The sequence below is a fragment of the Rhyacophila brunnea genome, unplaced genomic scaffold (assembly GCF_057557595.1).
Source record: "Rhyacophila brunnea isolate RB1 unplaced genomic scaffold, BYU_Rbru_1.0 scaffold_6, whole genome shotgun sequence".
In the NCBI taxonomy this organism is placed as follows: domain Eukaryota; kingdom Metazoa; phylum Arthropoda; class Insecta; order Trichoptera; family Rhyacophilidae; genus Rhyacophila; species Rhyacophila brunnea.
This window is the reverse complement of record NW_028233276.1, coordinates 22,045,170-22,068,976: the sequence shown is the minus strand read 5'-3', so window position 1 is coordinate 22,068,976 and position 23,807 is coordinate 22,045,170. Positions and strand designations below refer to the sequence as shown.

General features: G+C 33.8%; 1 protein-coding gene across 1 annotated transcript in view; it reads left to right on the top strand.

Moving 5' to 3' along the window:
- The window catches only part of LOC147065402 (HEAT repeat-containing protein 5B), a 131,953-nt gene that overhangs the window by 82,318 nt on the left and 25,828 nt on the right, over positions 1-23,807 (top strand). Inside the window, exons 3-8 of the mRNA XM_085957037.1 lie at positions 17,641-17,870; positions 18,443-18,590; positions 20,795-21,012; positions 21,884-21,975; positions 22,082-22,239; positions 23,008-23,424. Coding sequence (XP_085813163.1) covers positions 17,641-17,870; positions 18,443-18,590; positions 20,795-21,012; positions 21,884-21,975; positions 22,082-22,239; positions 23,008-23,424 — 1,263 coding nt within the window. The remainder of the gene's footprint in view (positions 1-17,640; positions 17,871-18,442; positions 18,591-20,794; positions 21,013-21,883; positions 21,976-22,081; positions 22,240-23,007; positions 23,425-23,807) is intronic.

Genomic DNA, 23,807 nt, shown 5'->3' with positions numbered 1-23,807 from the left:
GTAGAATCTCAAAGTTACTATCACCGCCTGGTGGTGTGAAGTGTGAAGACAAGGTATATGGTGGAAGTGAATGCAAGTAATAGGGGCATAACTCTAAACAGTTGATGTCTAATGAACAGTATGTACATTAATGCTATATTAAATTTCCCTTTGCTGTGGTTCAACTAATACATACATACATAATTTAAACAGTAATTACCTCATCTTCCCGATCTCACTGTTTGTTGCCTTACTCAAAATGATACATAATGTAGTTACATGCATAGTCATATTCATAACTGTTTAACAGTGTCTTGTTACAAATGAATTGTTAATCTTCGTAATAATGTCTGTAGGTACACCTCTTCTCTGTTTAGCCCGAAGGTAACATATTATATTATAAATTACCGTTCGAATAATATAATAATGCGTAACTAAATATTATAATTTTACCGAAAAAATATAAATAATCTTAATAAACAATCATTTTTATTTTAAGATTTTCTGAAATTGAAATAGGTATTTTTTGCTGCATTAACGTGATCAATATTTAGAAACTGGGCAATATAATATTATTATCTCGACACGATTTTTATAAATTTTCTTACTTACTATGATGCAATGTTAATGCAGGGACATTGAAATTGATTCGAATAGTGAACATATACAATTCTGTGTGAAGAGTAGGTTCAGTTGGAAAAAGGTAAGTGGGTAATGTGCATCTTCTTTTTTCAATGGACGTTATAGTTAATTTCGATCATTGGTCATCTTTGCTACCCCTCTTCCGAACGCATACGTGGACACCAAACTGATCTAATTCTTCGTGAGTTCTCAACCGAGGACAGTTTTTGGTACCTGTGTCGCTGGCATGGGCTGATTATGACCTACCAGTTGAGCTTCAGAAGTTTTATGAATGGGGAGAGTTTCGAACCGTAGTAACCACATAACAGTTTAATAAGATAAATATGCGACAGTCAGTCGCCGTGGATCATGGATTTGAAGCCAGATTCGGTTTATTAGTTTATGACCGACCGTCAGGCCATAAACGCAAGACATACAAAGCGTGCCAAGTGTCCTCAAATACATTTCCAATATTTAATGCGCGTTTTGTTTACGTGACAGACTTTTACATAATTTTATAATACGGACGCAACTATTGGAGATAACATATTATTATTGTTTAACATGTGTTTAAGTTTATCCCATATTTCTACACATTCGAGAATTCAACCTTCGTACAGCCTCACTCAGAAGGCAATCCACTTCCCATTATTGTTGTGTTCCTCGGGTGCAACTCATCCTTACCTGATCATCCATGCACCATCTTCGTTTACGGGCATATATTGTGTATTATGTACAAATAGATATTAAAAAAATCACTAAGAGGTTAGTAACTATTTGCATTATCATTTAACGACTTAAAAACAAAAAACAGCAGTTCCCATTTTCGTATAATGTTGGCAAGTCATTTTAAACGAATACGTTTTAAACATATCATTCTTATGGGTATAATTTTTGAAAAAAGTATTTTTAAATGTTGTTTGTATACCTAGTAATAATAATGGATAACATTTTATAATACTTTTTTAGAAATTAATCCTATAAGAGAAAAATAAGACAAATTTATTGACTCGCCAACGTTTAAAAAAATGTAAACTTTCTAGAGCCCGCACTTATACAGTACCTAACGTCTAAGGATGTACAGGAGGACCTCGACTTTCGCACATAATTGGTTCCTGAAAAGGTGTGCGAATGTTGAATGTTCGAAAGTAGAGGGAAGTAAAAAAAAAAAAAATTGTGTGTATTTTGAAATATGTATTTATCAAGTAAATATAAGATGTTTAAGAGACATGTTTAAGTGGGGTTTGCGGATGTTTCCCTTAAAAAGTTATCAAGAGTTAACTGTTTGCCACTCTTCTTTTTCTTATTTTAAATGGTAAATTATTAACTGCTGGCACGAAATGTAAAGTGAACCAATCTTTTATTATTAACGCAGTAAACCCAGTTTTTTTTTTAATCTTTATTTGATTACTGGAAGCAATTCTTTATCCTTCCCTTTCAATGCCCTGGGATTTTCTGGTTGATAAATTAACATTGGCATCAATTTTAAATCACCAGCCAAGTTTCCACCAAGAAGCAATATCAATCGGTTTTTAGAAGGTTTATGCCCAGGGGCAACTGATTCTTCCTTAGATAAGAATGTACGACTAGGAATTTTTTTCCAAAATAAGCCTGTAGCATCTACATTAAATATTTGGCTAGAAGAATATTCTCCATCTTCAATAATTTTGGATAATGAGGAAATAAATTCTCCGCGAAAATCAGCCGATTCTCCAGTGAATTTAATATAAACCAATCGTTACTTACTTGAAAAATCGTGTTAGAATCTTATTTTAATCTAGCCTTCCAATCTTTGTGCAAACTAAGAGCCTTCGCTTGAATAATTGAAATATTCAGAGGGACATCTTTTTGATGTTGGTCGTCGATCCATGATGACAAATATTTTTCCATTTCATCCATAACTATGCCGTGTCTTTTGGAAACAACCTTTAAAGATATATTCCCACAATTTTGAACGTATTCCTTAATTTTATTTTTATTTTTCAAAATTGAACATATCGTAGTAGACGTGTTTGTATCATACGAACGTCCGATTGAAGACAAAGATTCACCGCAATCAGAACGTCGTGTGAAGTTTATAAGTCCTTGATTTCTCTTTGTTCGTATCAACACTGCAGTTTTTCTGTTTCTCACTCTTGTTTATAAATCTTTAGGGTGAAATATTTCAAATGAATAAAATTAGCAAAACGCATAACATAACACGCCCGCACGCGCTCCTGCGCAAGACTAAATCCTAGCTAGCTCACAAAGTGACGAGTGCGAGCAGGATGCAAGTAACGCAAGAAATGCACTTGCTTGTGAGCGAGCGAGAAGGGGATATCTTAACCCCACGGCCAACGCGACGTTTTAAAAAAACCTTTTTTTTTTAAATGTGCAAAATAGCGAATTGTGCGAAAGTCGAACGTTCGTAAGTCGAGGTCCGCCTGTATTTAATTTTTTATATACCTAAGTAAAAATAAATGTGTTGAGTAGATACTAAATTTAACCAGAGATTGGTTATATAGGTACTTAATGCCATTGAAGCATGACTATGCTATCCTTGATTGATATTATTATTGTGATTGAATAATCTAATATGTAGGCTAGTAGGATAGATCCTTGAATCTAAGTAAGGACCTGCCCGTCTTCCTCTCTGATGCGGCCACCCCGTTGTAAATATCTCGTCAAGGTTAGACATTTATATTGCTTTGCGTTCGGTACTCCTGAGAGGATTTATGTTTTTCGTTTTAATGTAATATTTTCGGGGAAATCACATTTTCCGGCAAAATAAATCACCCTCAACATTTTCGTGGCCATTATTATTTTTTTCTTGTAAGTAAACATGTTTCGGCAAACACACCTCAAGGAGGCAGTGGCGCGCATTCACGTGTACGATGGCCATTCGACTGAATAAGATAGTACCATTTTAAGATCACATTTCAATATATTACAACAAGTACCCACTTTATCAATATAATGCGATTGTTATGTTTACTGACCGTATATTAACTTTATTTTGACTCGATATATGGATGTACACTAGGGCACGGATGGAGAACCTTTTTTTCTGTAAGTCTGCATATTGTATGCAAAAATATTGAAAAAATAGTCACCAAAAATGATTAAGTAGGTACTTCTAAATGTATACACTCGATATGCACAAATATATATATACAATTTAGAGAGATATTGGTTGTTTGTCTGGTGGCAAATTATTTAGTCTCAGTTTATAATTGAAGATTTTTTGACGATAGTTGAAGACGCGGCTGACAAGAGAAATCTACTCATGTTTTAGTCAAAGCATTACTTACCAATAAACTTTTTTTCCTTTCCTTTTGAAATAATTCATCGACGGAAATCAATAGGTTTTCGTGGTTATTTATCAAAAAATGATCAAAATGACGGGTTGCAATTTTTTTACTGAATAAACGTATGGGGTACCTAATTAGTTCCAGTATTTTAAAAGTATATTCTGCAATAATTATTACCCTTTTAACAAACATATTATTGCTAATGGTATATCGATAAAAATATTATTCAAATTGTCGCGTAATCTGTTTGAATGTCAATAAAACGTATTACCAGCTAAAGTAAATTTTAACTATCAGTATATTTTAGATGACTCAAGTATAACAATCTATTACAAACAAATTTCTAACTTTGCCTGGGTGTCATGTGACACGCATAATATAGATTCGCTACCCCTACCCCTACCTCTAGTAATGTTTTTAATTTTGTTCGATTAATTTTTCATTTAACTCGAAAAATACAAAAAAGTGATAATATCTGAATTTAAAAAGGACACTAAAATGCCTGCAAATTGTAAAGCGTTCATAATTATTTAATATTTATCGCAGAATAATGTCAACTTAATCATATTTTAAGATCTTACGAGACACTTGTTCTAATTAGTGTTTTTTTCTCTTTATGTAAAATTTCGCACAGACTGTTCATCATAATAAAAAAGAGTAGGTATAACTTAAAAGTTTTTAATAAAAAAAATACTTACATATCTATAAAAAATATTTATTTAAATAATACTTGTATCGATATTGCCTACCTACATTTTTTTGACAAGTCATAATGTATCCACCAGTTCCGTTTCATAATCGGGCTCGAGAGTTCTAATCTTGAAATGCCGTGTTTGAAAATTCTTTACCGAATTGCAATCCCTAGTGTGTTATGTAGTTTATGTTTATTTTTCCTGATCTCGAGACATCATAACAGTGTGGTCATATCCACTCCCATCACCCCTGTGTTTTTATCCACGAGATACGTCACCTCTAACCTCATCTGCTTTCATAAATCGTCAGTTAGAACTTTCTACCGTATTAGGTAGGTACTGGCTAAGCTGCATCACTTATTTTAGATACTCCACCTTTTTACGTAGCCAATTGGGTTATATATTTACAGTTTTCCTACTCTACTGAAGATCTCCACATTTCTAAGACACGGCGCCGCTGTTTCAAAGTTTACAAAGTACGACAGGTGAAAGCTGTTCATCGACATTGAAATGTACCAGGCAGTCAGTAAAGTCTTACGAACGTACTCCCTTGCAAAGCTAAGCAATGAAATGTTATGTTTTCAGTGATTTGTTTACCACAATAAATAAAACACAGCATATATATTACATATTATGCATTTTTTGTGATAAAATGTAATTTTGGCACACCAATGGCTTAACAAATCTGTGACGGGCAACATGTGTATTAAATCGGCTCCATGAAAAGAATATTTATTTTGTACAACGTTTTATTTAATGTCGGCTTGTACAATGCAAACACTTACACATTGTACATGCTTTGAATCGTGCCAAATTGTCAAAAGACCTTCGTGTGTTATTCACCTGTAAGTATAGCGATCCATTGTAGTTACATGGTTATTGATTCAATTTCAGATGTGTTGGCATTTTTCACTGATGCGTAGGGTTTCGAGATACGTTTTCCCATAAAAATGTTAACTTAATGAATTAAACGAAATACCTATTATGTTAATTATGTACGATTTAAAAAAAATAGTTAGTTATCAAGCTTTCAACGGCGTAAGAAAAGCCACGAGAATGAATTTAAAAAAAATTTATGTCGAAATAATAGATTTTATACAATACCAAAGTTGCGTCTTGCGAGTCTTGCGACATTAGATAATATATGCAATGTCGCAAATATGCAATATTCTATCGTTTACTAGAGCCTTGCGAGTACTATTTTTTTCGATATTCGATGCACGACAGAGTTCTTTCGCAATTACCATATTTGTAAGGGATCTTGGCATTGCGTTTGATAGTAAGCTGACATTTAGTAAAAAGGCACTACAAATGCTGGGCTTCGTCTTGCGTACTTACTGGGTCTTTTCAGATGTTACAGTACCTATTCAAAATTCTCTATAACTCCTTATTTAGAAGCCGACTTGAGAGTTTGTCTACCATAAAATGGTATTATTTTTAACTTTGTTCTTTGTTTAACATGAGATATTAAAATTATTCCTCTGTGAGCGATATATCCATCATAGTTAATTTTATATTATTGACACTTTTAAAACAACACTTTTATATTATTGAAGAATTATATTCGATATATTTTTTCTTATGGTTTGAAATCGGTTCGTAATTTTGTAGAAATTGTAACGTTTTGCGATCCGTATTCAGAACGATATCTATAATCTACGATTATTTACCATACCATAAAATGGGATTATTTTTAACTTTGTTCTTTGTTTAACATGAGATATTAAAATTATTCCTCTGTGAGCGATATATCCATCATAGTTAATTTTATATTATTGACACTTTTAAAACAACACTTTTATATTATTGAAGAATTATATTCGATATATTTTTTCTTATGGTTTGAAATCGGTTCGTAATTTTGTAGAAATTGTAACGTTTTGCGATCCGTATTCAGAACGATATCTATAATCTACGATTATTTAGTAGGTATGTATATATATTTTGTAGTTGTCTTTATTGTTATTGATTCTATCACGTATTCGTACTGAAATCTTATAATATAACGAATTAAAGTGAATTAGTTTTACATCACTTACGGATGGATTAAAATACGTTTAGTTGCACTAACTATCTGGTGACGTGTGTTTTTATTGTCACCCGAGGCTGTAATAGAATTTTCACGCGGAACTTATGCGGTATCTGCGCCTGCGCAGTTGAATGATAGTGGCGAACTTTCCGCTATAATAATTATATTAATTAATAATTCTAACTACACCGCGCAGAGCGTTTTGACGTTTTCCAGCCAGTGAAATAACAAAATTGTATGGTACAATGACAACAATGCGTCTCGCTTAGACCTTGTCCACATGGCGCGTTTTGACTTGTGCGCATTTCAGGTACATGTGACCTCATTGAGCCGTCCACAAGTTCTCGCGCCGTGACGATTGTCGCGCGCAGTCGAGGTACAGTGACCTCATTGAGGTGTCCACATTAACTCGTGGCGAGACTCGCACCATGTGATGCGTGAAGAATGGTATTGGCGACACAATCGACACTGTTTCTTATAAACAGTTATTATCGCGATAGTTGAATTTACCACAGCACAACAGTTTTTCGTATCTGTCAAACTAACTACCAATGTTGTATGTGATACACGATGTGAAATGAAATAAGTATTGTACTTATATACATATTGCGTACCTTTGTAGGTGCATAAGTAGGTACCTGTAATTCTTCTGATGTCTTTTAAAGTGTAAAAATACCAGTGCTTTAAAAGGATGCGATATTATATTCTTTTTTGGCGAAGGAAGACCTCGGTGAAATCATATCTCGCTTTTTCTCTCCGTTATTGTATTTTTCTCGTTTGTTCGGCATTTTATGTGTCTACTTTAAATTGTTACATTTTTCCATTTCACGCCGTGTTGCCTAACACGCTGTCAACCCCAATTAAAGATAAACCAGTCAGTGCTTTGTTATTCAATTATAAAAAAATAAAGTATACAAATAATTCAACATACAATTTCACTCCGGTTGTATGATGTGACAGACAACGCACTTTAGTATTTAATAAAAAATATATGTTGGTATTCATAGTATCTATTAGATATATATTTTTTCAAATTTGTAACCCCATATTTGTAGATAGGTGTTTTTTTTTCTGTCACTTTAAACCTTATTTATTGGTATACGTAATACGTTAAACCTCTAATTCATTTCGTTCAAAAGGATCAACAAAATTCTCGAAGCGCGATCAAGGAATACGCTTTGTGTATCCATTTAGTTTCTTTTGGAAACTTGAACAAAATGAACGCCTTTTTTAGTAAGTATATAGGCACATAAATATACAATACAATTGTTGTGATATGTACGGAATGTGGGTCGAATAACGAAAACTCACTAAACTAATTTATAGCTGTGGATTGCTGCCTTGTTATTTCCTATGTTAAATGCTTTTGACGTTACGATACAAAAATGTGGAATCGGTATTTGTAATTCCTTCTTAATTAAGTATTGCAATACACAGGTCATACTAATATAATGTTTCGGATTCGAAGACACTGCTTAAGATGAATGCGCCGTCTACAGACGCATCTAGTGGAAAAAAAGAACCTTGTAATTTGAGTCATTTCTTTGATCATTTACATTTAAAATTATAAACATAAAATTAAAAAAAGTTATCAGATGTGAATTCGTTAAAAAAATCATATACACACACTCAGGCTGAGAAAAGCATTGCGACCTCATCGGTATCGAACTCGGGGGACCCAGATGAGAGGCCAGCGCCTGACGCACTGGGCTACGTGGGGTTTATTGTTACATTTATTATTTGATGATCATGTTTATTATTAAAAAGTGGTTTATTCAGTTTTGAAAAAAAAAAACAAAATTTTGTGTCATGGACTAATTTATTATTAAAATCGCGGTTTCGTCTTCGAGCTTTGTCTAACGGTGTTAGCTGGCTAACCATAATAGGAAAGAATATTATCATTCGCCTCTGAATTCACCGACTTCGCTTTTAATCTTTTTTTAAAAAGAGAGTTAGTTAGGAAGCTGTACGGTCAACCCTTATTTAAGATAATAATAATTTGATGGACGATAAGGTAAATATCAGTGATTTTATGTACTAGGCACATTTTAATTACTTTTATTTATCGTAAAATCAATATCTGAAAATGTTGATGGGTTATCTGATGATGTCACAAGTAAATGTAGACCATTTTCGTATTAATTTAAATATAGCATAAATACCTATGATTTTTTCCATGTCATTTTCTATTTGGCTTACTTGTCGGCATTTTGTTTTGGATCCAGATTCCAAAACGTCGATACGGGAGGCCGCGTGTACCCTTTTCTCCCAACGACTGTCACATTATAAATAATAATATGAATATATCCACAATTGGCGGTTGGCGGGCATGGAATGGTATGAGGTTTCGCAGATATTGTCACACCGTTCAAAGGAAAATGAGTTCGGCCGAGGGACGGCAGTTATCTTGGTAAAATGTTTCACATTTATTTACATTTTCAAAATACAAAGGGGAAAAATAGTTACAAAAAGAATTGGACAGTGTTGTTGTTTTAAAATATTGTTCTTTCATTTGTCAGTGAAATCTGACCTTTTTTTAGTTTCCACAAAAATATCATATCTTATTATTTTTGTACTTCGCGATATTTGTTTTTAAAATTACTCCATCAAAAGCGCCATCGGTGTTGGAAGTACTTTACGCAAACCCCGAAGTCCTTGGATGGAAGGGGGTGGAGGCCATGGAGGGCATGAGGGGCCCTGGGCTAAAACGTATTGGGTGGCCCAAACTAATCAAAACGTATTAAAAAATGTGTCCACAGTCTCTTTATGGCTATATTCCATATTTTATATTTGGGTCTCGGGGCCTCTGTGCTAGCCTCTGTAACACTATGGTAAATCCTGCCCTGGTTACGATACTTTTTATTTTTGGAATTCTGTTATATTTGGGTTCATAGTTCACGTTAGTACTATTGACGCACATTGGTTGAACACCGACGATTTATTTTTTGTATCTTCATTATATTTACTAACCGATGTTTTGCACTTTTAAATTTGAGCATTTTTACGTCGCGCGGTAATTAACTGTATTCTTTATCGGTTGTGAATTTGCCAATGTGCATAGAAGTCTGAAGACACCGAAAGGCGAATCTCGGGTAGCAAAAAATCTTAACGGTAAGATATAAAACTCAATTAGAATTTAAATTCAAATTCAAATTCCATCAAGTATTAGTAGTTGATAGTATTAATATCTGTGGTCTTTGTTTAATGTATGAAAATTGCAGACGTGATATTATTACGTTATATATTTATCTCGATTTATCTGTCTGTAACACAGCACATAAGGCACACACTCTGTCTGCGAATTGAACACATTGAGCGCATCGACAAGAATTTTGACAGGTGACACTGTTATCTGTTATTTTTTTCTAGTTTTTATTCGAGTTCGAAATTTTAATTTATTCGTGTAAAACGATAAAATAGATTGCCCTCGTAAATTATATAAAACTAAACACCAAATACTAATGGTATGATGTATTGTGTCACTAACTGAGAGATCAGAAAACTGTTCACCTATCTCGAATTATCAATTTTGCACATGTAATAAATTTACCAAATGCAACAAATATACACGGCTACTTACGATTGTCTACCTATGATGTGTTTATGAATGTAGGTATATTTCAACTGGCAACCAATTTGAAATAGAATGTCTTCGACGTACCTATTGACCTGGCCTAGTCTCATTGCAAAGTAATTAAATAATCTCACTGAATTCTTGTTCTATTTAGAAATTATTTTACCACATTAATACCACATAGGTATATGCAGGGCTTTATTGTGTCTAAAATTCTAGGTTAGATTAATTTCGTTTTTGTGTACTGGCAAGTCTTGATCGTGGCATATATTATGTTTGATCACAGACCTAATATAAATAAAACGCTTTTATTGTGATGGTATAACTGTTCAATTTATTTTTACTGCTATTGGCACTAAACAATCAACATAATATATATGTACCATGTCCGTTTTCTATTTACCAAATAGTTCCACATCACAATATCTTGTTTTAGGGCTGTTGCGTGGAATATTTCCATAATGAATTCACATGAAACCCACCGGAAATATTAGGAAGTCATTAAATATTCATTGGAAGAAGAAATTAGGTCAGTAAACTTGTGGAAACGCTCTTTGTATTATAAATGTAACGTGAAGTAATATTTTGCTACGGAAGGAAAGTGGGGAATTTATTATTCTAGTAAGTATCAAATAGGTTACTTAGAAACATACTCAATTAAAATATCGATATAGGTCTATTATCTGCTAAACTGAAATAACCACGTGACCGTTAACTTTTCGTGAAAATAATCGATACAATTGATTTGCAATACCTACTCGTGACTATGAAGTACTATTTTATTGTATGTTTGTAGACAAATAAGTTAATGTCTCAATACTGTATACTAGTGTACCTATACTATGTTTTTTTTAACCATGTTCGATCCAAAGAAGATCATATTAATATAGACCTCCACAGTGTGGAGACTGTAAATTTAGATTTTTGTTTTTACGAGAAATTTATGTTAGCTATATGCTTAATATATTGGGTATCTGGGTATCAATCTGGGTTCAAATACATGTTGCAAAACTATACAATACAATAATCTGTACAATTATCTGTACAACAATCTAAATAATAATCTATAAAATAATCTATACATTACATAATGTATACAACTACCTACCGATGATAATAAAATCATTTATGGGTCTCCATAGAGTGGTAGATATTTGTTTTTACGAGAAATTTATGGTGGCCACTTGCTAAATCTGTTAGGTTCATACTCTGACTCCAAACACATATTGAAAAACAATATGTGTATTTTACCAGATCCAGGATTCAAACCTGGGGCCCAGGACATTATAAGTCAAGCCGACGTGCCCTCAAGCCCTCGGCCATCGTGGTTTTATGGTTAGACCTACGTTAATTGTTTATATCCGAACTGGGGCAAAATAAACTGAAAAGCGAACAATAAAATAAAAATAAATACATTTGAAACAATTGCGAATGATCTGAGATCATACATTAATCATTTGATTCTGAGCATTTATAAAATCAAATAGTTTCAAGCGTACGCATTATTATATTATTTTAATACAACATAAGTCAAAAACAAAACAAACTTATAGGCAATCTCATTTCGCACTGTCTGGGGATGGCTGATAAGTGATAATATTATCACACATAATACATCTATAATATGTATACTGCTTTCTATATAATTTTTAAAAATACCCATCTACTTGTTTTTCCTATTTATAAAAGAAAAAACGTTGTATTTTTAAATATTATATTTAAGTAAACAGTAGTGGGTAGTTGTGAGTTTTCTAAATGTATTGTTTGAGATTGTTTTTTTACTCCCTTCAGTAGTAACTTTCCTTAATTTCTATTCGTAATTTAATATTAAATTTATTGCGAACGTTTATGTATAGATAAGTACATAATATATTATTTTAAATAAAATATTTTTTATAATATTGCATTAAAATGCACCGGATTTTCTCATCAGCAATTGGATTAGCGCCGCCACCTGCGCCTCTAATTCGACGGAAAAGTTTCAATGAATAAATTTTCTCTAAGCATTTCCGCGGTTTTTTCTTATCATTGTTACGTTTCAATACATCCGAAAAATACACAAACATCAAAATTTATATCTACTCTATGATATAAAAAGATAAGCTAACATTTGCAAGGTTTTTCTGTCAAGTTTGTATGGTCAATTTATTTTACTTTCGGTACACATGTGCTAACGAGGTAACAATGCATTGTATTAACATTTTTTTAGGGGGCAGTTCGGTACCTCAAACATATGTTTTCCATACAACGTTCTTAAAAGTAACTTTTTTATGAAGTACTACGATCGGGCGACAAATCGTGTTTATACTCAAATACAACATAATTTTGTATTCTATCAAAAAATGTTAAATTAAATAATCAATGCAAAGGAAAATGAGGGAAAAAGGACCTTTGCGATCTCTCATTTTAATACAAAGTATGAAAAGAGATAGTGCTTATATATTGCGTCGAATTGGAATTTCCTTCGGCGAATTTTATAGGAAAACCGCGGAAGGATTTATCTGGAAAAAGATTATATCTTTGATTATATCCCTTTTTTCCTTTATGTGTGCAAATATATTATAATACGTGTGATTTAATACTTTAACCAATATAGATGACCTACTTTAAATGCGAGATAATTTTATTTATGTGCAGTCATGTTAATGTCTGTGATACGAGGGTGGGTCAATAAGTCCTTAGAAAAGCCGACAGGTGGCGCGACTAGTACTGTAAGCGGTTTGTTTTCATGCAGCGGCACTACCGATTCAGTATGCTACGAAGTTTCAATCAGATTGGTCGGGTTGTTGTTTTTTATTTTCGTACATTTAAAAAAAAAATTTGCTTGTTTACAAAAATGGAGAAAATTGAGTTTAGAGCTGTTATTAAACATTTTAATATAAAAGGGTTAACAGGAAAGGAAATAAAAAATGAGTTGGATTTAGTTCACGGCATATCTGCTCCTTCACTTGCAACTATTTATAACTGGTTAAATGAATTTAAACGTGGTCGTACATCAACAAAGGATGAACCACGCTCAGGACGTCCTGTAGAGGTGACTACACCAGAAATGATCAATAAAATCCACGATATGGTGTTAAGTGACCGAAGATTAAAGTTGAGTGAGATAATTGAGGTTACAGGGATCTCAAAAGGTAGCGTCATTTCTATTTTACATGACAAATTGGGCATGAAAAAAGTTTCTGCAAGATGGGAGCCGCGTTTGCTCACAGTCGACAATAAACGCAATAGGGTGGTGGCCTCTAAAGCCCTGTTGTCGCTCATGCAACGCAATCCGGATAAATTTTTTCGTCGCTTTGTGACTGTAGATGAAACATGGATACACCACTATACTCCCGAGACGAAAGAACAGTCAAAGCAGTGGATTGCGAAAGGCGAACCATGTCCAAAGAAGGCGAAAACCGTAAAATCAGCTGGTAAGGTTATGGCTACTGTATTTTGGGATGCACGTGGAATAATTTTCGTTGACTATTTGGAAAAAGGAAAAACAATAACAGGGGATTATTATGCATTTTTATTGGACCAGCTAAAAAACGAAATTGAAGAAAAACGGCCTCATTTAAACAGGAAAAAAATCCTCTTTCATCAGGACAATGCCCGTGTTCACACATGTTTACGATCAATGGCTAAAATTGAAGAATTGAAGTTCGAATTGGTCGACCACCCACCGTATTCGCCAGATTTAGCCCCCAGTGACTTTTTCCTTTTCCCAAACTTAAAAAAATGGCTAAGTGGACAACGTTTTTTTTCAAATGAAGAAGTCATCGATCGGACAAATGCTTATTTTGAGGACCTTCCGAAAACTTATTTTTCTGACGGTTTAAAAAAAATTGAGAAACGTCTAACCAAGTGTATTGAGCTCCAAGAAGATTATGTTGAGAAATAAAAAAAAATACAAAAATAAAAACTGTTTTAATGCTTTTTTCTAAGGAATTATTGACCCACCCTCGTATATATGTACTTCAACATGAAAACATTTATACTTACATAATTAAAATTGTACCGAATATGTCATTTATATTTACCTACTTAAAAACTTGCGAAATTATTAAAATCATTTGCGTTCAAGTCAGGGATTTTTAGTCATACACCATTTCCATAACACGCGTAACAGTATGTATGTATCTACAATTCTCCCTACCTACCTTCCGAAATTATTTTATTTATTAGGCTAATTTTAGTGTTGAACAAATGTATTAAAAGTATAACATAAATTAAACTTAGTCTGAAGCCACGCTATTTCTTTATAGTAACCAATCAATGAATATATTACCAGCCACCCACTAACGGAGGTCAGTCATCATCAGGGCGATCTTTACTTTATCATCTGCTGCCCGGAACAATTCGGTGGAGCTGCACTTTACCAATCACGGAAGTTATTTATCAACGGAATGCGGCGACGTCCTCTGCTACGCTTACCGTTGGTCTTTACTTGGGTGACAAGTTGGTGAATGCTAAACTTTTATCCTTACATGATAAATGGCCGAGGTATTGTAGTTTTCTGATTTTGGGACTACGCAAAACTACCATTCGATTGAGAACTACAACATTAGTCACCCGGTTAGTCGAAGGAATTTTGAGGATACGTCTATACAGCCACAACCCAAAGGCTTCAACTCTCCGCGACATATCCTGGTTTAGCGTACATACCATGCCATGCCAAAAGATTGAGAGAAAATAACGATCCATACGCAGTCTCACACCTAGGTTAAGGCCTGGATTCCTAAGGATGCGTCTCATTTTCAGAAAGGCACTTCTTGCCATCTCAATTGTAATTTTTATAATATGTTGAGCAGCTCCCATTTCTCATTGACCCATGTTTCTAAATATTTATAATGGTTCACACTTTCAATCGAGCTACGGGATTTTGGTTTAATCGTATTAACCCCGATAACAATAATGAATGATATTGTATGATACCAAATTAGCACTTATTTTCCACTGTACATAACGTAGGTACTCACACTGTTGAGTTTTAATTTGTTTAATGACTTGTTACGGCTGAATGTTGTCTCTGGTCTGATACCTACCGTAGGCTTTGCAATTCTGGCATTCCGCTCGGTTTCCTGATCCCGAAATAAAAATAATATCGGGAATATTTTAATAAATTCCCGATAAAAAAACTTTTGTCAACTAAGGATAGATAAAGTAGCGGTTAATTTATTAATACGATAAATACCGAAATCTCATATAAATTCCATTCTTCCTCTAACTTTCATGGGATTACGGCCGCGAATGTAAATAATATCCATAATGAGGTATTATGGAAGAACAATGTAGCTAGGCTTAATGTGATTATCGGGGAACACAAAATTGATATGTCTCGGCTTACCCTACCGGGTGTGGTATGAAAGATTTCGTATCTCGAGTGTAGAGAAACATGGGATAAACTTTAACACGTATTAAAGAAAATAATATTATTTTTAATACTTACGCTTGTATCATAATATGCATTAAAGTTTGTTACGTAAACAAAACGCGCATTCAGTATTTGATGATTGTCGGCGCTCGTTGTGTGCTTTGAATTAGGTCATAAAATAATAAAATAGCTGATCTGTTCTATGTTGATTATTGTTAAGGTTGTTGTCGAATGCACTTGCATAAACAATATTGCAACGCTTTCTCTTGCTCAGCGCCTGTGCTCGCCCCTCCGGCTATGTCTTGTTTTATGTCAAAACTATTGAACCTCACGCCAATATAGTTTGTTTATATAAAACTTCGCATCAATTATATCATTAATCAAGAGAGTGCGACACGTTGTTGGATATATACATAGTTTTATTTTTTGTTTTTTCAAACTAACAATTATATTGGGCGTTTTTTTACTAACCGCGGGATCGAAACCCCTAGTTATCGATCCTCCCACGACAAAACTAGTATCACCCGTAATAAAATTGAAACAAAAATGTGATATTACTTTTACGGTGTCACAAACCGAGAAAATGTCGTAAACTGGATTTGTAAAGCTTATCGGTTTTGTCTTGTCAAAATGCAACCCCCCCGTGGAAAATGGCAGAAGGTTCCGCGACACAGCGATGCAAGTTGTATTTTATTTCCCCCCCTATGTAATATTTCACCTGCCCTTAAGGGCGACATAAATATTGACATACGGATGTTTGTACCAGGTGTAAGGACACCCTTATGTTACGGTATGTACCTATAGCTGATTGGAAAACATTGAGCAATGAACAAAGTTGTTTTTTTTCCAAAACGTTTATTATTACGAAAAATGTTTTTGAGGTTGGCTACATTTTTTATTTTATGAGAATTTTAACAGTGAGATGTTTTGTCGCCTTATTATTTGCAAGTATTTTTTTTTTTTGTTAAATTGGATTGTGTATAGAATAAGTTATTAAAGGAAATTAATAAGTTACGCACGTTTCGATTCCTCGAGGTAATATTATATATTAATAATTTATAGGCGACCCATTTCATACAGTACTTTTGATTGTCATTGTAGTGCCAATTTTGCTTTTGCGGAAAGCTTTTTGCTCTAAAAGGCTTTCAATTTTATAAAATGACCCTTGTCACAATTTTAGCTTGTTTCTACGTACGTAGTATGTTGTATTCAATATTCTTATTGCTCTGTACGCACGGGTCGGAACCGGTATAATTGGTTCCGGTTCGGAAACTCCGCATTACGACCACTGTATTATATGACGCAAAAATATGATTCCGAAAGAAATGTCGACGAAGAACAAGATTATAAATGAAAGTAGATACCTCAGACAGCACAGATGTTTGAAAACCACTAGAGACGCTCATTATATACAAATACTATATTACATTAAGTAATATAATATTTCGTTGTAAATAATTACAATATAATAGTTTTATGTAAATTTGTTCATTTTAATATTCTGGAGATGTGTGCGTAGGTTTTCGTGGCGAATCGTCTATGTACTGTATTACTGTGATTTTCGGGGTTTCTCGAGTTGCCAGTATTTCGACTCCCCTGATGGGGGGGCAATCATACGGATGTGTTGCGTCCATCTGTGACTAAATCTGAAAATCACAGAAACGTGTTGAATTTTTGGTATGGTTTTCTACAAATGAAACACCATATTAATAACTATTTATTTATTTAACGTCCTGGCTTGGGTGGGGACTTCGTCACCTTTTCAATCTTCAATTCAGTGGGGTGCGAAAATTATTATCCGTCATGTTAACTTATTGTAACAATTAACCGCCTCAACACATAAATATGATAAACTACCGTTGATAGCCGCCGATAGCTGCCTTGTGTATAGAATTTACCCACAGATGTGCCTTGCTTTGCGACGGTTCCATAGTAAAACAAATTAGAAAAGCTCCAATAGTATTGATAACTACCTGTGGCATAGGTACATATAGTTATTGTTAGCGTTGTGACCAATTCAGTAGAATAATCATAATAAATTATGGTATTATTAATAAAATATAAATCATGTTAAATATAATTTGTTTGCTTTACAGTCTGACATCAAAGGCTGCCAACAAAAGCTGGTGGCACAGCTGACGGGGCTGGTGAGCGGAAATGGCGTGGAAGGTGCAGGTCCTGGGCCTCCCACCAGAAAGCTACTCGCACGGTGCCTGGCGACACTTTTCTCCGTTGGCGATACATTCCTGCTATTCGACACTGTCAATAAGTGCAATGATATCCTCAAGAACAAAGACGATTCACCGAGCTTCTTGCCTACCAGACTGTGAGTAAACTTATTTTTATCTCTCACTATATAATATATTATTATAAAGAAGTTGTTTTTTCAACCACGTCTCATCCAGGAAGACTGTACATACTATGATCCACATATTTTTCATGGTTCAGGTTGTTGGCTGTTCGATAATCTCCATTTAAGGATGTGGCCAGAGTAGAAGAACAGGAAAAAAATACGAACACCCATGTTCTATATTCATTTTTTTTTGTTGATTTCACTGTCATGCAATGAAGAATATCACACTCTAAGGCGATATTCAATTCCAGCCACATGAATTGTGAAAAAAACGACGTAAAATTTTGAATCAGGAGTCACACCGAGTGGTAACATGTCAGCCTATAATGTCGTGAGTATGGACCTAATAGGTTAAGCTGACATCCATTTCTCGTAAAAATATAAAATCTGTTATTACAACCTACACTGTGTGGAGGAAGCCCATACAATCTTTTTAGGATAGAACGTGGAAAAAAATAAAATTGAAAAAGAGTCGCAGCGTTAAATTAAAATAGTCCAAAATGAATTTTCATATGATTAATAACACTTGTTTGTTACTTTTTCAGAGCTGCAATTAGCTGCGTCGGTTGCATGTATGAAAAGCTGGGCCGAATGATGGGGAGGAGTTACGAGGAGACTGTTCACATTCTAATCAGATCTTTAAGAAGTGCCGAATCACAGACCAGGATAGAGATCATGAACACTCTTGAGAAGGTACAAGAGAAATTCTTTTTTCTTCTACTTTTTTCATATTAACTACCTATAACGAAGTATCATGATGACCAAAAGATTTTATCTAGATTGGGAAACCATATTTTTGTTATTTATTTCACATTTTCTAATCAGTGTGTATTAATGTAGTTGCAAGATTTATCAATAATAAATGAACCGGAATCCAATAATCCTTGATAAAAGAATCTGTCAAACACCTTAATTCTGAAAGTTAAGTAATATCCCGTTATTTGACAGCATTTCTTTTGAGTTTCTCAAGATCAGTAATGCATACGAGATATTTTTCGGTGGCGCAAGAATTTCAAAATGAACACCGGCCATGAGACAGTTAAAAATCAAACATAGATATTTTCTCTTGGGCGAAAAATCATGCACACCACTGCTCTAGATCAGTACTTCTCAAACTTTTTCATACCACGGGCCCCCAAAATCAGAAAACAAAAATCCTAGACTCCCCTCCCCAAAAATTTTAGTCTTTAGTAACCAACAGTACTTTATTTACCATTAATTATTGTTATAAGTACCTACATTTTTATTAATAATAATAGATTTCATCTACTTGCTTGTAAATCAAAAGTTCAAAAAAAAATGCAAAAATTAACTTAGAATTTATTACAGCTATACCTACAGCCTATGATAATTCGCAGGGTTTGCTCCAAAGTCACCGTTGAAAGACACGACCTGTATTTATTTTTTATTATCAGTAATGATGAAAATGCTATTTTGCATAGGTATGTTCTCGCAATTAGGAAAATATAAATTTTGTATAATATTTTGTTTAACTAAAAATCTAAATTACTTAAAAATATTAGTAGATTATTTATTCATATCGGATAAAGTATTGTGATCCCGTGAAAATTCGACCTCAAGATTTTGACTGATTTGTATCAGGTATCATTCTGAAATTCTGTTCAAATTCAATTCTGAAATATTTCGCGGCTCTCTGGCAGGAGCTCCAGGGCCCCCTAGAGGGCCGCGTCTCCCAGTTTGAGAAGTACTACTCTATATGGTCAATTTGGTAGCCACTAGCCACTATCAAACCTGAGTCACAAAGTTTATACTATATTATAATATATTTTGTCTTATAATATATTTTGTCTTTGTCTGTATCAGATGGCAGAGAGACAAAAACTCGTGAAGTTAATAGCTTGCATCTTTTATTCTATAGTTTATTTTGATTTTTTTGTCATTTTAAACATTATTACCTTACTGTCATTCGAGTGATGATTGCGTGTAGCTAGAAAAAAACTCAAATTACAGATTTATTATTAAGTATTTTCCTTTTATCTTTAAAATTGGTTCATCCTCTCACATAATGAGTGTAAGTTACAACACTTAAGTTGGTCAGAGTGGATAAATGTAGGTCATACATTATTGCATGTCAGGTGTGGTCTACGGGCAAAACAAACTACTCCGGCGAATAAAACTTTATGTACAGTTGTGTTGCCCCCTTGGGGACATATTATGTATTTTGTTCACTGCCTGGAATTAAATGGAACATCAGGAGTAAACTTATTCCACTGCTCTCTGCGTTTGCAGTGGAGACAGTTTGACAGAATGAAAAGTGTTTTCTATCTATTTTGCTCAATGCTAGAAATACATATTGTAGAATTAATTTATTAAATTATTTTTTATTGAAGACTGAATATTCACAAGATAAAAGAATGTTCTTTTTATTGAACATCTGATAATCCTCAGAAATATATTTACATAAAAATATTCTAGAGAAAAAAATAGGAGCGAATTAGATTCAACTTTTACTTTCTGGGTGATGGTTCTTATCCATTCAAATAATCTATTGCTATTTGGGGTATTTCGAATTACTTCAGGAAATTGCTACCAACTTTGTAATTTAATTTAACATAATCATATTATTGATATTAGCTGGTGTTAGGAATAATTTAAATTTTTGCTTATGACATCCCTGCATATGCTTATAAATAATAATAGATCATTGAAAGTGAAAGACACAAATTCAAATATCACCCAATTCAAATTATTTAAAAAAATAGGTTTGATTATAAAGTTTTTCAAAACTATGTATTTACAAATAAATGTATGTGGATATTCATTTCATAATATTTTTATATGTACTACTTATATAAAATTATCATTGAGAAGCTAAGCCAAAAAAGTTTTGGAAACTATGGTTAAAACATATTACTGTGATTTTTTCATTGTTTTAGGTATGTTGTGGAATGGGAACAGCAATCTCTAATGTTCACAAAGAGATATACAAAGCAGCTCGACAATGTCTGACAGACAGATCAATGCCTGTGAGATGCGCTGCAGCGGGTTGTCTATTGTCTATGATCGAATACGCCCCCTTTCTCTACACAACCGAGCTGGAGAATATGGCTGCCCTTTGTTTTAGGGCATTTGACGGCAGCACTTATGAAGTCAGGTTAGTTCATTGTTTTATAATTATCCGGCAATATTATTTGGACATAAGCAGTTTAAACTTCAATGAAAAGCTATCATATGCGAATTATAAAATTAAAAGTTAGCTTTAATTTTAAATGGGAAAGTTCTCTAAAAGTCTTATTGTTTTTTGTGCATTCAGAAAATATAATGGCATAACAGTGATTGGCCAATGTGCCACAATATACAAAGTAAAACACAAAACATCATCCCCATTATCAATCTATCCTCTGCAATTCTCCTCCGATCTGGAATTCCGATCGCTTGTGCATTCCTGCGACGCCATCCACCCGACGCATTTTGGGTTTTCCAATACTCCTCCTTCCTCTGCTCAGGCGGCTTTGGCTCGAAAAAAATCCAAGTTGGTCGGCTGAAGTCCATTCAATCAATATGACCAACTACAACCCGATACAATTATCAATAAGTTAAAGTAGCTATTTGATTTTCCTAATTACTTACTAATATCTTTGCAAAAAGAAGATATTATATCTATTTCCAGTACAAACAGCTCGACAGTTTTTTGCGAATATCTCAAAATAGCGGAATATGGAGGTAACCGACTTTGAAACTGATGACTTTAATTTGTAATAAAATTTATACAAAACATTAGTATGTACAGTATATATATACATGCAAACAGAAAAAGTAAATGTTGAAGCAACAAAAAAAATCAATTACCAAAAACGCGTTCACAAAATTGAAATAATTCATTAAAAAAGAATTCAATCTTAATTTCAAATAAGTTAACTGCACGTTAGACAGCATCACAAAATACTATGTTACTCCTGCGGTAAAGCAGATATTTTGTGCAACTGTTTTATAGATCCCTCTTATATCGTATGCTGTTTTTTTAGGTGTTCGGTGGCTGGACTATTGGGATCATTGATTGCGGCAACGCAAGCTGGTGAGCTAGCAAGTCTCACTGCAAAAGGTGCTGCCAATCAAGGTAAATTGATAATACATTATTTTCAGAATTGAAATACAAAATATAATATTAATGCTCTCTAAGTTCATAATATGTTCTTGATTATAAATTATTTTTTAAATTCCAGCTCAACTGAGTAAAACATCAAAAGGTGGGACGTCATTGGAAGAGGCTTTGAGCATTCTGATGGGTGGATTTTTAAGAGGAGGAAGTTCATTCTTGAAAGGCGAAATTATTAAAGCAGGGTCTGGAGTTAACCGGGAAGTCAGAGTTGGAGTGACACATGTAAGATTTACATATTGCCATATTATTTAGAAGTTTTTATATTTATATTACATGTCTTGGTGACAAACATGATGGTGAATTGAGGGTTTATGTCAGTTTAATCCAGAGCTGGAAATGAAACTTATGGAACCTGGAACCCCAAAATCTCTTAATTATATTGGAACCAGAACCAGATTTTCCATACAGCTATCGTGATCCCTTATCCATCAGAAATACTCTAATAGATAGCATTATGGCACTTGAAATCGCAATTGCATAGGGCAAATTCAATTACCAATTGGAGCTCATCCACGGCTTAGCCTTTTAGCACTCGGGCTGCGGGCTGCGAATAGCATTTTATATAATAATATTGTACAACAATGATTAGTTAAATGAAATTGATTATTGAATGGACAATAAAATTTGGATATGCTGTATTTCAAATGATATCATCATGTTTCTACTTTATTGATATTTCTGGGTATGCTCCACAACCACAGCGTGTATGGTTCATTCGCCACCCTGATAAACACCTTATTTTTGAGTTTTGAAATTAAAAGAAAATATCCATAATCCATCTTTTACTTTAGGATATAAATGTAGGTAAATATTAGTTTTTTTTAAAGATCCGTGCGACTGAACCATATTTAATTTTTCCACTGAAATCGAATCTGGATTCGAGTTCTGACAGTTCTGGATTAATATCACTGTAACACAATATTATTGACCAAAGTTTTAAGTAAACTACCCTTTAACAAAAATAATAAACACAAAAAATATCTCTTACAGGCGTATGTGATATTTATGCAATCAATGGGTGGCTTATGGCTGGAACGTAACCTGACAACATTACTCATGCACATCTTGGACCTGGTCGCGAATCCGAAGGCAGCAAGTTCACATGTGGACGCTGTCTATTCCAGAAAATGCATCAATTTCATCCTGAGAAGTGTGCTGGGCAAAATGCTTGGGGAAAAAGCCCAAGCATCCGCATGCAAAGAAATTGTCCAGATAATCGTTAAGCAGATGAACAGCATTGACTTTAATCCTGAAAACGCCAAGGATTGTAACCAGGAGACACTTTTTAGCCAACACCTGTTGGTGTGTGGATTAATGGAAATTGGTAATCTGATGCTGGGACTTGGAACGGCTGCTCAGAATCTCCTCACTGATCAGTCTCTCAATATTATTGAAGCTATTAGTGCTGTAAGTATGAACTATCACTAAATTAGTGAATGAATTTCATTGTTAACATTAAATATTATTTAAAACTGAATATAGGGTAAGAGGTACAATCGTGGGCCACCCTCCAGTGATGGGCCACTCAGCAGTAAAACACAAAAAATAGGTATTCAAAAACCTAAGTTATGGGTATTTGTTCCTTGACTCACAACATCATATACTTCGGTTCTAGCATATTATTTCCTGTATAGGTAGCAGGACTGACTCTATAAGTGACCATTTTGTATACCAAGTCACACGTTTTGCATTTTTTCTAACAATTGCTTAACTTTTTGTTAAGGAAATAACATACTTTGGAAGGTAAGATCTCTTTAACCATATTACTAATTATACTTTTTATTTAATAG